General features: G+C 37.8%; 1 protein-coding gene across 1 annotated transcript in view; it reads left to right on the forward strand.

Moving 5' to 3' along the window:
- Nucleotides 1–14,697, forward strand: part of LOC121089667 (potassium voltage-gated channel subfamily KQT member 1-like) — a 511,237-nt gene that overhangs the window by 24,546 nt on the left and 471,994 nt on the right. The window contains exon 2 of the mRNA XM_040597076.1: nucleotides 1,802–1,892. Within this exon, the coding sequence (XP_040453010.1) occupies nucleotides 1,802–1,892 (91 nt within the window). The remainder of the gene's footprint in view (nucleotides 1–1,801; nucleotides 1,893–14,697) is intronic.

Consider the following 14,697-nt stretch of genomic DNA (forward strand, 5'->3'; position numbering starts at 1 on the left):
GGTGAAGCAAACAGATGAGGTGACTGGAAGATGCACAGGACTTTGGGGCAAGTGGGATACATGGTGGGCAGTAGAGTCAGGGCTTCCCCTGCCATTAGAGTGGTGGCACCCATCGCTCCTCATGCTGGGTCAGGGTTGTCCTCATGCTGCTCTTGCCCTCTGCCAAGCTCCCTTCGGTCTGTCACTTCTCTGCTGTACTCTGGGCCCTGTCTGTGTGCACCACCCCAGGTATGTCTGGCAAAATGGAACCATCACTGCCCTTCACATGCTGGTAGGGTTACAGAGGATGCAGCCCAAGATATGGCCAATCTTCATCTGATGTATATTTGGGCCTGCCCCATACTGTGTGCAGAACTTGACATTTGTTCATGTTGTGTTTTATGGGAATCCTTTAGGCTTGTTCCTTAGCCTGTCCAGGCACCGCTAACCAGTGTCTCTGCCCTCAGGTTTAATGACTGAACCCCTGGTTTGGTGTCATGTGTGGGACTCGGTCAGGTGCATTTCATGTCCTCTTCTGGAACACTGATAAAAATTACCAGGGCAAGTCCCTGGAGAGACTCCTAAGGAGCTCATCTTGTCACTGGTCTCTAGGTTGAACATGAATCTTTCCCCTTCCTGTTAAGCTATTCCTCCTATGTTTTTGGTAAAAGCTACCAAAAGTATACTAAATATAGTTCATATATTTATTTCTGTTTGCTGAAGTCTCACAATTTTAATAGTATAGCCACCAGAGCTGTTTTTTAGTCTGTCGTTTGTTTTCAAGTTCTCCAACTAGCCTCGTCAGTAGTGTTTATCTTCTTCAGATGGGTTTCTCATTGGAAAAATATCTCATCACATGCAGGACTGTAAGAGGTTTTAATTGCTGGTTTGGGAGATTAGGAGTTTAGATACAGCCTCTTGGCATGGAATCAGAGGAAATGACAGCTGGAAGAGCTGGTACACAAGAGGGAATGTTTCTGGCTGTTAGTGGAAGAATTTTCAGTTTTCTTACTTTTCTCTTGTTTACACGTGACCTTAAAAGATGGTGACAACTATAGTGCAAACATATCAGGAGTCTTGTCTTCCTGGTATCTTCATCAGAGTTAGTCATATATCACTTATTTTCACCAGTTGTTTAAATATTTAATGTTACCAATGCTGGAAAGATGGCTGAGACACTGTACACATCAAAGTAATGGGTATTCTGCCAGCATTTAAGCGTTTAATCAACTAGGATCCAATTGCACATTTGTTTTCCAATTCTCATAACTTTTCAATTCCACTTTTATTAATTGCTTTTTTTTGAGGCAGGAGTATATATTTTGAGACTTCTGAGTTGTTTTTTTCTTGGTCTGAATGGTGATACTAGAAATACTGTGGTAGTAGCTATTTCTTCTGTATTTATGTATGTTTTGAATTTATGGAATGCATTTAATGGAACATTTTTCATTGAAGTTACTGTTCCTCACTCCACTCATATGTCTAATTCTACTTTAATTAATGCATTATCAATTGTAACACCTTTCTACTGCAGCATGTAAGTTATATAGCAATCAGTGAAAAATGAAACGTTCACTATGACAAGTTTCTTTGGGAAATTATACTGGATAATGTGACATAATTCATCCTTCCTGTCATTTTTATTCCATGTTTCTTGAAAGTTATTGAATGAAAAATGATGACATTCACTTGACTAGGAAGAATTAATTGATTAAACACAAAGTACTTGTGATGAAAAAGTTATGTGAATGAGAGAGCTAAAACTAGGTCTAGATTTCCAATTCGACTGGATGAGTCACTAAGCACTCTTTTCTTTTTACAGATTTCTCTTGGTGCTGATTTGTTTAATATTCAGTGTATTATCTACTATAGAGCATTATTCTGAATTTGCCAGTGGAACCCTTTTCTGGATGGTAAGTAAACTTTTTGGCGAAAGACTCTAATCAGTTTGACTAAATTTAAATTGCTTTAGGTAAACAAGGCAAATAACTGTTAAAATTACTCATGCAAAAGATGCTACCAGGACATTTTAAATAGTACCTGCTTTCATTAAAGGAAGGTCATAGTTTGATGTGGATGATTTCTATATCTTTAAACTAAGAGGGTACTTGATAGATTAACAGTTCTTAAATACTTGCTTTTCATAGGGTATGAAACTAACCTGTAGCTCTTATAGTAGACAATGGGTGTTCAGTGTGGAACAGGGTATTCTATAGGCAGGAATGTATTTTTACAACATCTCTTCAAAGTGTTATGGTAAAAAAATGACCAAGAACCATGCTTTTCAGAAGTATGTACATCTTGATGGTAAGTGTCAGACTACTTTGCCAGTATATAGAACAGGAAGGAAGAGCTAGCACACTTCTATACATCAGTGATTTGGCTTTGAAGTTGGTGCTTGTTAACTGTTGTAGCTGTTAGAAATCCACTAAGGTGTCAGGTTCTTGAGCATACATTAAGTTTTGTACTTGGTGTTTTGCAAAAGCATAGAGATTGTGTTGCTTATCTAATGTCCTTTTCTTGCTATTAGGATCTTAAGTAATAACAGGTGTTGTGATAGAAGAAATTGTTTACTTGGAGATTTACAGAGGATGCTTATTATTTTCACAGTGGCCAGGTAAAATTGTTGTTGCTGGACTGAGTGACTAATTTGCAGATAAAATGTACCTGAATGTATTACCAGTCCTGAGCTATTAAGTCTCTTAAAAACGTGACATCACATCCAGCAACCATCTATAAACTTGCAATACGTATACAATATTTTTAAGTGTTAATTTGAAGTAGGTGGGAAATAAAAGTACAAATAATTTGCATGAGGACTCTGCATAATGCTCCTCCTTTGTTCCCCCCTGCCCCTTTGCACCTGTAGAAAGTTAAGAATGGAGCCTAAACATCCTTGATAAAAATGGAGTAAATAACTTTCAAAGAGGTGCTCACAAAATCTGTATTTTAGTCATTCAAATCCTCTGATCTCAGTGTGGGACAATCTCAGTATTCTTATTGTAACTTCTTTTTTCTAAGTGGTGACTTCTAATGTGATGGATTTTGGTTTTCTATCTGGTTTGAAAATAAAAATTGGTTACTTGTTTGTTTTCCTGTAGCTTAGACTACATTAAGTATATGCAGCTTTTGTGTGCAATTGACTAAGTCATCATTAGGATCCGTGAATTATTTTGGGATTTGGATTAATGTTAATCCTGTAACTAGTGTTGCTTGGCCTTTAAGCCATATTTGGTGTCAAACAAAGTGCAGTGTTCTGCCAGTCATATGTAGTCCTCTCATACTAACTGAGAGATGTAGAGTGATTATAGGTCTGGGTAACCACCGCTCAAAACAGTAATATTGGCAAGGATTCAACGCTTAGCTGATTGTTTTTATGTAGGCAGTATATGCATGGGCAGACACAAATAATTGGACAAAACCTAACCAGATGAAGACAGATGTGTGGTTCACAAAGTGCCCACATAGCATTGCTAGCTATTTTTAAGTGATGTTTTCATCTAATAAATGAATCATGCATAGTCAGTGGCAGCACTAGAACAATTTCTTGGCCACACTGTGTTACAACCTTACCCTGGAGGACACGTCTCTTGAGTTTATTTTCCTCCCTGTTGTTTCCTTAGTTTCCTTCCTAGAAACAGCCAGCACAGAGGTTAGCTGTTCTGCTGGCTACTGTAGATTCACTTGCTTAGGAAGCATTTACCTTGAACCTGTGAGTCTTAGAGTTTGCTCTGAAATAAATTCACTTCAATTACAACACTTGAAAAATTGTTCAGAGCTAGTTAACTTAGTTTATTTTTTCATAGAGTTGTAAGGGTTCTTGTTTCTAGTAGCTAAATGGTTAGACTCCTCTCGGAGCACTTTTTCCCAACTTTACCTGAAGGAATTTCGAACTGCATGTCTCATTTTACCCAGGAGAATGCTAACCCTGCAGAGGCCTGGAGATCATCGCTCTCTTTACTTGGTAGTAGGTTATTACTCTGATCTACTTCATACCATAGTTGACTGTTTATATAACCAGAAAGAGCTTCTCTCATGAAAATATGAAAACACATGCCTATGCATTCTGCCTTCCATGCCACTCTGCTCTCTTGAGAGTGTTTGAGAACAGTGCAGACTGACAGTATCATAAGAAACAAAATTGGACCAAAGCATCCATTTGATCAAGTTCAAAATGAAATTGATTTTTTTCTTTCCTGATTGAAGGAACCTGTAATTCTTTGTATATCCCTGTTAGTGTGTCAATAGCAAATAAGTACTAGTACATGATGCTAGTGGGATTTTCTCACTTTTGGAAAAACTGCTTTTCATTACATTGAGGTAGATTAACAGTTGGGAAGGATGAACTTCAAAATTGTGATGTTGAAAGTTGGCAAGGGCTTACAAGGACAGCATTTGCTACTTGCAGACATTTAAATGTTTTTATATTTTTTTAGAGAGGGTTATATGATGTGCCAAATACAATTTTGGGTCACTGGCGTCAATATGGCACATTAGTAACAGATGTAACTGTAGATGTGTCCTAAACCACTAAAGTCTTGTATTTTAAAGACTTATTTTTTTAATATTCTTAATACATCTGGGTGGCATAAGATAATTTCTTGTCAAGTGTGAAGCCTGTCATCATTTAGACAAGCTATGTGAGTATACCAAGGAGAGGATATCATAACAAGAAGGCCCTCCAAAGCAGTGTTTGTAGTTTGAAGGGAAAAAGGAGACTGAACAAGCAGTTGCTGGAACTTATTGTAAAAAAAGCCCCAAACCCTTACACTCTCTCCCTGCTCACCCCTCCCCCCACCCCCCCCCCCCCCCACCCCCCCCCCCCCCCCGCCATGTTTTCAAGTCTGTGTAAATTTAAGTGAATTCTGGAGGAAAAATGTATCGCTCTTTGACACTGCATTTGAATGTTAATGCAAACCTGTCATCTCTGAGACTATTGGAGGCATTGCATAGTCACAGCTTCTGATATAGGCTGATTCTATGCCTCACGAAAGGCCAGAAATTGCTCTGTTTGACGTCCTTGCTTGGACTTCAAGGAAACTACTGTTCTCTGCATTTGTGAAGAAAACACAACATGTAAATATCTCCATCTGATCATCACTGTGGTAAAATCAGTTTACTTCCATGGCAGTAGAACTGGTGAAGTTACTTGTCTAGAACTTGAAAATGCAGTCATTTGAAGGAGGTTTTTATTCTCATGCTACCAATTATTTTGTGTATTCACTACCACTCTTGAGAGTGGTTTTGCCAGCTCTGTCTGAGATAATCTAATTTAATTTTTCCATATACATACATTTTGTGATCTTCATTAATTCCTGGTTGGGTTTTTTTTCTCCTCTGATTATTTAGCAAGCCAGCAAATGAGGAAAGTGACAGTGGCACTGGCACAATGAATCATGCTGATAAACACCAACAGAGTAGATGGTGAAGAACATAATTCCTCCTAAATTTTTTATACTTGCAGAGAGAAGCTTGGAGTTTCAAATCACAAGATCACCAGACTTCTAGGTAGAACAACGATGTACATGTTATTTCACAATCCACAGTCTGCAGTTGGCTTTTATTCAGATAGCTACATGAAGTGTGGTATGAAAAGGAATTTTTAATTTCCCCTGCTTTCCTTGGTCCTGGATCTGTACTCTTAGGAGCTTTTTCCGTTGTCTATTCATCATTATTTAGGATCTACTGCATGAGAAAGTTCTTGTATAATGTCTGGGGAAACAAGCACAATGGAATGGGCCACAGTTGTGAATAAAGTGTTTGCAACACTTACGGTGACACTACACTGCTATCTGCTTTCTAAGCTTGCACTGTCTGCCCCTCTGTTCAGCTCTGCAGATGGAATTTGCCAGCCAGGAAGGGCAAACAGGTTTTTCCAAAATGATTGTGCCCATTCTAGTTACAGATTGCATAATGGGAGGTAATAGCATCTCCACTTGTCATACTGCATAGTATGCAAATGCTAGATCTCACAGAACTCTGGAACCATGTGCCTTGGTAGTTTTTTCTTTTCATACAGTCACAGAATAATTCGGGTCTCCAGTCCAACCTCCTGATTAAAACAGGATCAGTGATGAGATCAGACCAGGTTGCTCAGGACGTTATTCCATCGAGTCTTGAAAACCTGCCAGGATGGAGACTGTGTAGCCTTTCAGGGAAGCCTGTTCCAATGCCTGACTATCCCTCATGGTGAAGATAATTTTCCTTATATCCAGTATGAACCTTCCTTGTTTCAATTTTGGTTTGTTGTCTTTCGTCCTTCTGTCATTCTTCTGTTTTCTTTCATCTTCCTGCCATGTACTGCTGTTAAGAACCTGGCTCCATCTTCTCAATTAACTCCTTGGATGTATTGAGAGGCATCTCAGAGGTCCTCCATGCATTCATTTCTCCAGGCTGAACAAGTCCATTTTCCTCTACCTCTCCTCATGGGACATGTTGCCCAACACCCTGACCACCTTGATGGCCCTATGCAGAACTTGCTTCTTGTAGTGGTGGAAAAAACAGGTGCAGTATTCTAGGTGCAATTTCATACGTGCATAGTAAAGGGGGGTAATCACTTCCCTTGTTATCCTGATAACTTTCATCACTTCCTTGCATTTATAGGAGCTTGTCTTTAAAGATCTACTGGCTATGGTGAGCTTGTTAACACTTCAGACCTGTCTCCCATGGGATCCCACCTTTCAGTTCCCTGAATATTTGGAAGTTTGTTTTCCTGAAAGGTAGGGTCTGTACTTCAGGGTCTTGAATCACATTATTTCTTGGATGCTACATCCAAGGCATTGTCATTGATTATTATATCCCAAACTAATTTTTCCTTGTGTATCTGAACAGCAGATCCAGCTGTTTCATTCCCAGATGCCCACTTAATACCTGTATCTAAATGTTACTTCTGAAACACTTCAGAGATCTGTCCAATTGCTTGCATCTCACTGTGTTGCTCTTTGAATAGGTGCTAGCTGAATTAAAGTCCTCTATAAGAACCAGGGCATGATGTAGAAACTTTCTTGAGTTCTTTAAAGAAGATTTTGCCTTCTTATCTTGATCATGTGGTCTGTGACAAACGTCCACCGTGATGTCACATTTAGTAGCCTGTTGTCAGACCATGATCTAGTGCACTAAGTTCATAATACCTGACTACTGAAGGAATTCTGTCATGTGTCTTTTAAGTCCCCTATCTGATGTCCCTGTGCATTTTTTCCAGTATCTCATGCCCTAAATATTCAAGCTGTTACTCTCTTACAAAATCCTCCATTTTGATCACCAGAACAAATTTGCAAAACCGAGCAGAGTACTGAGCTGAAAGAGCAGTGTGAGGGATGACTGTGGGCAGGTCCGTAACTGGGACTGTTGAGAGGACTTATTCTATTGTATACTAAAACTAAGTTTCTGAAATTATCCTGCCCAAGATAGTGTTTATGAACTTGAGATACAGCTCACAAATTATCATGCCATGCCTAAGTAGCACAAGGTGAGTAACTAGGGGGTGTATTTTGTTCTAATAGTAGAATTTGAGGGTAGGGGAGCAAATGTGGCTTTCTTGCCTTTTTGTGGACCACATGGTAAAGCCAGTTCCCAACACGCATGTGATCATCAGAATTTTGGAACTGGTTTACTGGTTTAAAATTCCTTTAAAAAAATGGATTAATACTCTTGGTAAAAACAGGGAAGAAAAAAACTCTTAAATAGGTGTCATGTTGTCCTCCCTAACCTGCTTCATTACTGTTGGTACTCATGAAGATTTTTGTCAGGATTCACTTGCCTTTTTAATAGCTTCTTCCAAATAAAAGTCAAGAACAGTGATTATTTCTTTACAGTCAATACTTAATCTTGAGTCAATACTGTTCACTTTCTGTCTTTGATAAAATTGACTTCTAATTATTACTTGTGTTTACTTGCTACCTTCCCAATAGTTTTCATAAGTGCTCCTTAAATAATGTGTGACTGAGTGCAGAATGAGTTTGTGATTTTACCCAACCCGCCGAGCTGCATCCACATGCATTTTTCTGGCAGGAACCTCGCTTCTGAACAGTGTTCACCTTGAAGAAGGCAAAACCTGACAGCTGTTGCTTTGTTCCATCATCCTTATCTGTATCTTTTAATTCATTTTTTAATGTAAAATTCTTTCAAAATGCATATTCTGAGAAATTAAGATAACAGGCATAGTATTATTTCTTTTTAATTGAAAAACCTACCTGTTTGAAGTGGTTTCATCCTTCAGTCCTTCACCGATATATTTACAGATGGTCTGGTGACAAATAACTAAAAGAAGAAAAAGTTAGCCTTTAAATACTAGAGTTGGTTTTAATCTACTTGTTCTTAAAATAAATATATGCACTTTTATCATTACCATGGATTCTTGTCACGGGTCAACTCAATTTCCATTGACCATATTACCCAGCGTTCTGACCATTTTACTTGCTTTTGCTTTCACTTGTTGAATTTTTTCTTGTGAGTTTAACAGATCAATCAAATCAGTGTTGATTGCTTATTATGTGTTTCATGACAAAAATTCTGTTTGCTTAACTGTTATTTTTTACTTTTAACATTTGTAACTTGTATGTAAGTCTCCCTTTCATACTCCTTGTTCTAAGAATTGTCCTCTAAAATCTTATTTATTGTGGTTATTTATTGAAGTTACGCTTCTTCTTCAGCCACTTTCTTCTGTGGCAGGTCATCAAACTTATGTGGATGTCTGCTTCCTGATGTATAAAGATTTATTTCAGGTGTGTGTATACTATGTAACAAATTAATATATTTTCACTAGGTAGTATTATTGGGTGTTGTTTAAAGCAAGGAATATCTTGAACTGTTCTCAAAGAGTTGCTGATGTATTAGCACAGACTTTTTGCTTGACCACAGGCAAATCTTGAAGTTTTTAGATTCATAGAATTATAGAATGGTTTGGGTTGGAAGGGACCTTAAAGATCATCTAGTTCCAACCCCCCTGTCATGGGCAGGGACACCGTCCACTCAATCAGGTTGCTCAAAGCCCCATCCAGCCTGGCCTTTGATACTTCCAGACACAGGGCATCCATAACTTCTCTGGGCAACCTGTTCCAGTGTCTCGCCATGCTCACAACAAAGAATTTCCTTCTAATAACTAATCTAAATCTATCCTCTTTCAATTTAAAGGCATTCTCCCTTGTCCTATTGCTACATGCCCTTGTTAAAAGTCCCTCTCCAGCTTTCTTGTAGGCCCTCTTTAGGTACTCGAATGCTGCTGCAAGGTCTTCCCAGAGCCTTTTCTTCTCTAGGCTGAACAACACGAACTCTCTCCACCTGCCTTCGTATGAGAGGTGCTCCAGCCCTCTGATCATCTTTATGGTCCTTCTCTGGACTTGCTCAAACATGTCCCTGTCCTTCTTATGTTGGGGGCCCCAGAGCTGAATGCAATAGTACATTTAGATCCTCATGAGAGCAAAGTAAAGGAGGAGAATCCTTTCCCCCACAGTAGCTAAGTGACTGAGACTAAAACAAAACAAAACAAAAATGTTTAGGAGAATTTTTTATTAAAGTTCCTATGGAAATTATTGGTTTTATTTTAAAAATTTATTCCAGAAAAGGAAAAAATTACTGTTTTCAGCAAATAGCTCATATGCTTATGTTCGTCTATCTTTTCAGGTTTCCTTCATTGTATCACTTTAAGGTAACATTTTATCCTTCAACTTTGTCCCAAATGTTAATTCCTTAATATATAGTTATAATTTTATCTTACTCTAAGATGGTTCTATTGAAGAATTAATTTTAAAAAGTTGCCAAAGCTTCTTGTATAGGCTTTTGCCTATACAGCAGGAGGATGTAATGTTTCCTTAATGATCTTGTAGTTTTTGTGTCAGTTTTGATTTGTAAGTGGCATCTAAATCTTTAAGGATACGGCATTAAAAAATAAACTTTAAAGTGGGCCAGGTGTAATTCCTCCTTTGAGGATTAATGTGATTATTTTCATGGTTAGAGGTCATATATTTTTCTACCAGGAGAGGTCACCATGGTAGTTTACAAAAGACAGATTTTTACTTTTATTGTAAATGATCTTGCAAAAAGAGGGGTTCTTAGCTTGTGGGAGTAATTTAACTAATTGTGCTGTTCTAAAAACAAGAACAAAACATTTTTATCATACACATGATGTTTTTACACACTGAGTAACAGAATGCAATAAATCTTCAATTTGTATGACAGCGTTCTAGGTGAAAGGGAAAATTTTCACTCTTGTAATATTTTGATATTAACTTTTAAAATTTAAGAATACTGAGTCTTCTTGACTTCGAGAAAATATTATGATTTTGCTATAAATCATACTGATTCAACTTTGTTAATTTAATTTCCACTTGTATGCCATGATGTATTTAATGTTGTGGTCATTGCAATGGAAATGAAGGAGGGATAGGAAGTACTGTCTATCTTAATGTGCTTTCCAGTTCAGAGCACATATCTGAATGCAGAATCACTGCAACATTTTCAGGCTAAGTGGTAATGGCAAAACGGTGTAGGAGTTGATGTACTGAATTGGACCAAAGCTTATTTATTTCAGTGTTGTATCTCTGATATTGGTCTGTTTTCAATGCAAACAATGAAGACTTTCTTACAAAACTATTATCTATTAAAATATGTAAAGCACTTCTGAGTCTTTTTTTGTTTCACCAGGGGTCACTACAGTCCTGATGAGTGGTTTCCTGCTGTAGTTTTCTCAGGCTTATAAGATAAGACTTTAAACGGCACGTGCTGTCCTAGAAGCTTTCTGTAGCAGAGCCACAAACAAGGTGAATAGTCTTAGTGTTTCAGCTGTGATCACCTTCCCTGTTTCAGCAGGGCTGGATCCTGGATTCCAGTGTTTTTTCTAGATGACCTTGGCTCCTGTGGTACCTCATCCTTTGGGAGACAGACTTTACACATCCATTTTCCTCTGAGGTGTTTCTTTGCTGGAAAAAAAGCAACAATGTATCTTCCAAATACATTAACACTTGTAGTTCATAGTGCTACAGTAACAGAGGGTACACAGTGCTTTTAAAGACTTTCTTTTCAGGGTCCTCACTTGTTGCCCTTGTTGCGGACCCTCACTGCCCTCTCACATTGCTTGGTTGCTAGCAGTCCTCATGTGGTGACTACATTCACCATATAGCTTTTACTAACATTCCGGAGAAGAAACTGAGATGGAAGATTAGGAGCTCCCAAATCAGCTGCTGCTTAAGCTTTTCAGGATGGAAGCTCATGCTCTGGCTGTATTTAGGAGTCAGGGCTTGAAGGGAGGATCTGATCGAAGAGTGCTAGGCTGTAGATGAGTCACACAGTTCTGTGTCTTTCTTCAAGTCAGTGCTTGGTTTTGGCTTTATATAATGATTTCTTCTGCATCAATGCCATGAATACATCTTCCTGTTCTATATGTAGGACAGACTTCTCAAAGTACCCAAACTTCAGAGCAGCTAGTGATAGTTGACTTAAGCCACCTAAGGCATGTATGTATTTAACTGCTCTGTTTCTGAACTGAACCTCAGGATGGTTTTCATTTTTGGAAGTAGTGCATTAATGACACCATTTTCAAATATGTTTTTAAAAGAGAATGCACTTTTCTTGTCTATAGTGGAGGAGCTCTCCCATTCCTTTATTTTTGTGTCAACTTTTGTCCCTTCTCCCACTTAATCTATGTAGTCATATCATAAAATGCTGTGCCGTCTTTAATCTGTTAGCAGAGTAGAAAAAAGGCTGCATGGTATGTAATCTTAATTTGGTCTTCTTATGATTTATGGTGAACTGTATGCATTCTAATAGGTTTGAGGGCATTTTCTCCATCCCATCAAAGCAATCAGTGTCAGAAAGTAAAAATGATTGACTATTTATTTGTGCCAATTTATAATTCTGAATCTGTGCTTTGCCATGTGACACTAGCACTTATGGCCTTCTCTAGGTCTGTTTAATAAAGTGATATGTTGATAGCCTAGTACATGAAATTCACAGGTACTTCTTCTGCTGGCCTCACCAGATCATTTCTTACAGATGATAATGAATTTCCTACAGATTATAGCATATAGAGTAGGCCCTTTAATGTTTAGTGGCATTTTGTAATATTTGTGTAGTGTATGTTGCCTGTGTAACAGCAGGTGTTAATGAGATGTCTGATCCTTTAAAGGCACTGACCGGTAAACTGCTTCAGTAGAAAAAAACACACCATTTCTTTAACACTATGGAAGAGTCAGACTATATTAGTTTAGAATACATCTGAATAAAAATAAACACATGACTCAAAAGCTTTTGCTCTATTCTTTTACTTCTTGTAAACCTGTAAGAGATAAAACAAGAGGGAGAATCCCTGTTTCTTTCTGAGCTTCTTATTGGTATGTAGGAAGATGAAAAAATAGATCAGGAGTATTATATTATTAGAATATAAAACATCATTAAAATAGATATGGAATATTGTTTCATATCTTAAAAATATTAAGAAAAAAGTGATTCCACAAGCCTTTCAACATATTCTATAAGCTTATCTGCTACATGATCTTGCTGAGTTGCCATAGTCTCTCTGGAATCAAATGTAACTTTCAAGCTTCTCACTGTGAATTGCAATACAGTTATTCTTGTGGGTTATATTACTGTGTGGGTTGCCCTTGTGCAGTACAGAACATGTTGTGTTGGACGATTGCTGTGTGCTTTTCAGCTACCTAAAATAGAAATCATTGTGCACTAAGTATGGCTGAGATGAACTAATAAAGGGCCAACTCATCATGCCCTTAGTCAAATTTTACTTGGTTCTTACTCTAGCTCTATAGAGGTTTTTTTGTGCAAAGTGGTTTCAGAACGTGGCCAAAGAGACTAGAGAAACATTTCTGACTTGGGAGTGAGAGGAAGGTGGAGAGGTACATGCAGGATTTTTCCTATTCCTCTCCTCAATATTTTGAGACCCTCCCAAAATAAAAAGGTAAAGAAACATCAATGTGATTATTTACAGTTCCAAAGTGGATATTCATATTGGATATATTCCACACCAGGAGCAAAGCTAAACCCTTCCCCTCCTACCAGAGGTGGTCCCTTCAGGTCAGACTTCAAGGCATGCTGTTGGGGAACTGGAAGGCTCCTGTGGAGTAATGGTGATCTATAGAGAAATGAAGAACTTCAGGCACTAACTTGAATCCTCTTGATTCACTGTTTGATTGTGTTTGCCTTAGCGGTATCTTTCTGAATTAAGCAAGTCTAGAAAAAAGTCATGCTCACAAATAATTGAGACTGTAGTTCATTTTCTTTGTAGAAAAATTGTTGCTTGCATAAACAGAATTAAAACCTCAATCTTCCTCTCCAACTCACTCAACTCACTTGAATGGTAGGTGTCACAGGTAATGTGACAGGAGCACCATGTGGTTCCCTCATTAGCGCACAACTTCATTATGTACAGGAAATAGCAAATGTTGATAATCTCAAAGATAAAGATGCTCCTGGTAAGAAGTCAGAAAATTCAGCATATTTATCAGGCATGCATGGAAAGAATTTTTGAAGAAAAGACTTCAGACTTTTAAACATTAAGTGCACTGGTTTCGTCTAAGAGATAGAAGTCTGAATAAGCTAACGATGCTATAGGACACTTAGCAGTGTTTGGCATTTTCCATATATTGGATGTTATATTTTCACATATGATGTCTGTCATCTTTATAAGAGTAAGCATGATGGTAGGAAGTAAGTATTTTCAGTATCAGTAGGTTTTCATAGCATTTGGGTAACTATTTAGCTAAACAGGTCACTAAATTGACATTTTCAACCCTAAGGACTGGAAAACCTTGAAGACAGGTTATCAGATTAAATTTTGGACATAAGTACACGTGTGCAAACATTTGGACTGTTAAACCTTTATGCCTGCTTCTGAGGCTTCATTGTTTTGAGCTGTCATTCCTTGATTGAATCTTCGTGAGCACACACTATTCATTTAGCCATCCCACTTCCTCCTTTTACCCGAGCACCTAAATATTCCAATAAAAAAAGAGAAGAGAGCCTTGTGTGTGCTCTCCACCTAAAACACAGCTGCAGCTGAGAAAATACTCGTCTTTTTTATGTGTGCACTTTAATCACTCCAACCGAACTCCTTCCCTTCTCCTGCTTCCCCTGTGCAGTTATCCATAACTGTACTGGAACATATTGTAAATTCCAGGCTATATATTTCAGTTACGCACACTTCAGTACAAAATGTTGATTTTCTGTGCTAATGTGAGCATTTTTTAATTTGGTTATCAATGGCATTCTTGGATAAAAATTGATGGCTTTTCCACAAGAGGTTCTTACTTGACTGATTGAATTAGATAGGGATGGAAGTTATTTGCATACATATTCCCCCTTAAGCTTATTTTTTCATGTTTTTAATAAAATTAATAAAATGGAGTTATACTAAGGACAGCATAAACATTACTATGTATTATTTTATGCTTTTTTTGGGGGGTGGGGTGGGTGGGGAGCGGAAACTTCTGTGGTGGCTGGACCTCAGAAAAAGAAAAAAAAAATGAAGATGAAATGAGTTTAAGGGCTTCCACCTGACTGGGCAATGAATATTATAGGTGTGTGGTTTTGGTTTGGGGTTTGTTTTTTTCCCCAGACAACATGGACAAGCACAAAATAATGGAATGCTGCTACTGACTTTAGCAGATGTATTTGATTGTACAAGTCCATCCAGTTTAAAATCTGTAATTATGTTATATGTCAATTCTTTTCAGTGAATAGGCAGTTACTTCATGTTAAATGCTTTCCGAA

This window comes from Falco naumanni, chromosome 5, assembly GCF_017639655.2.
Source record: "Falco naumanni isolate bFalNau1 chromosome 5, bFalNau1.pat, whole genome shotgun sequence".
Classification (NCBI taxonomy): Eukaryota; Metazoa; Chordata; class Aves; order Falconiformes; family Falconidae; genus Falco; species Falco naumanni.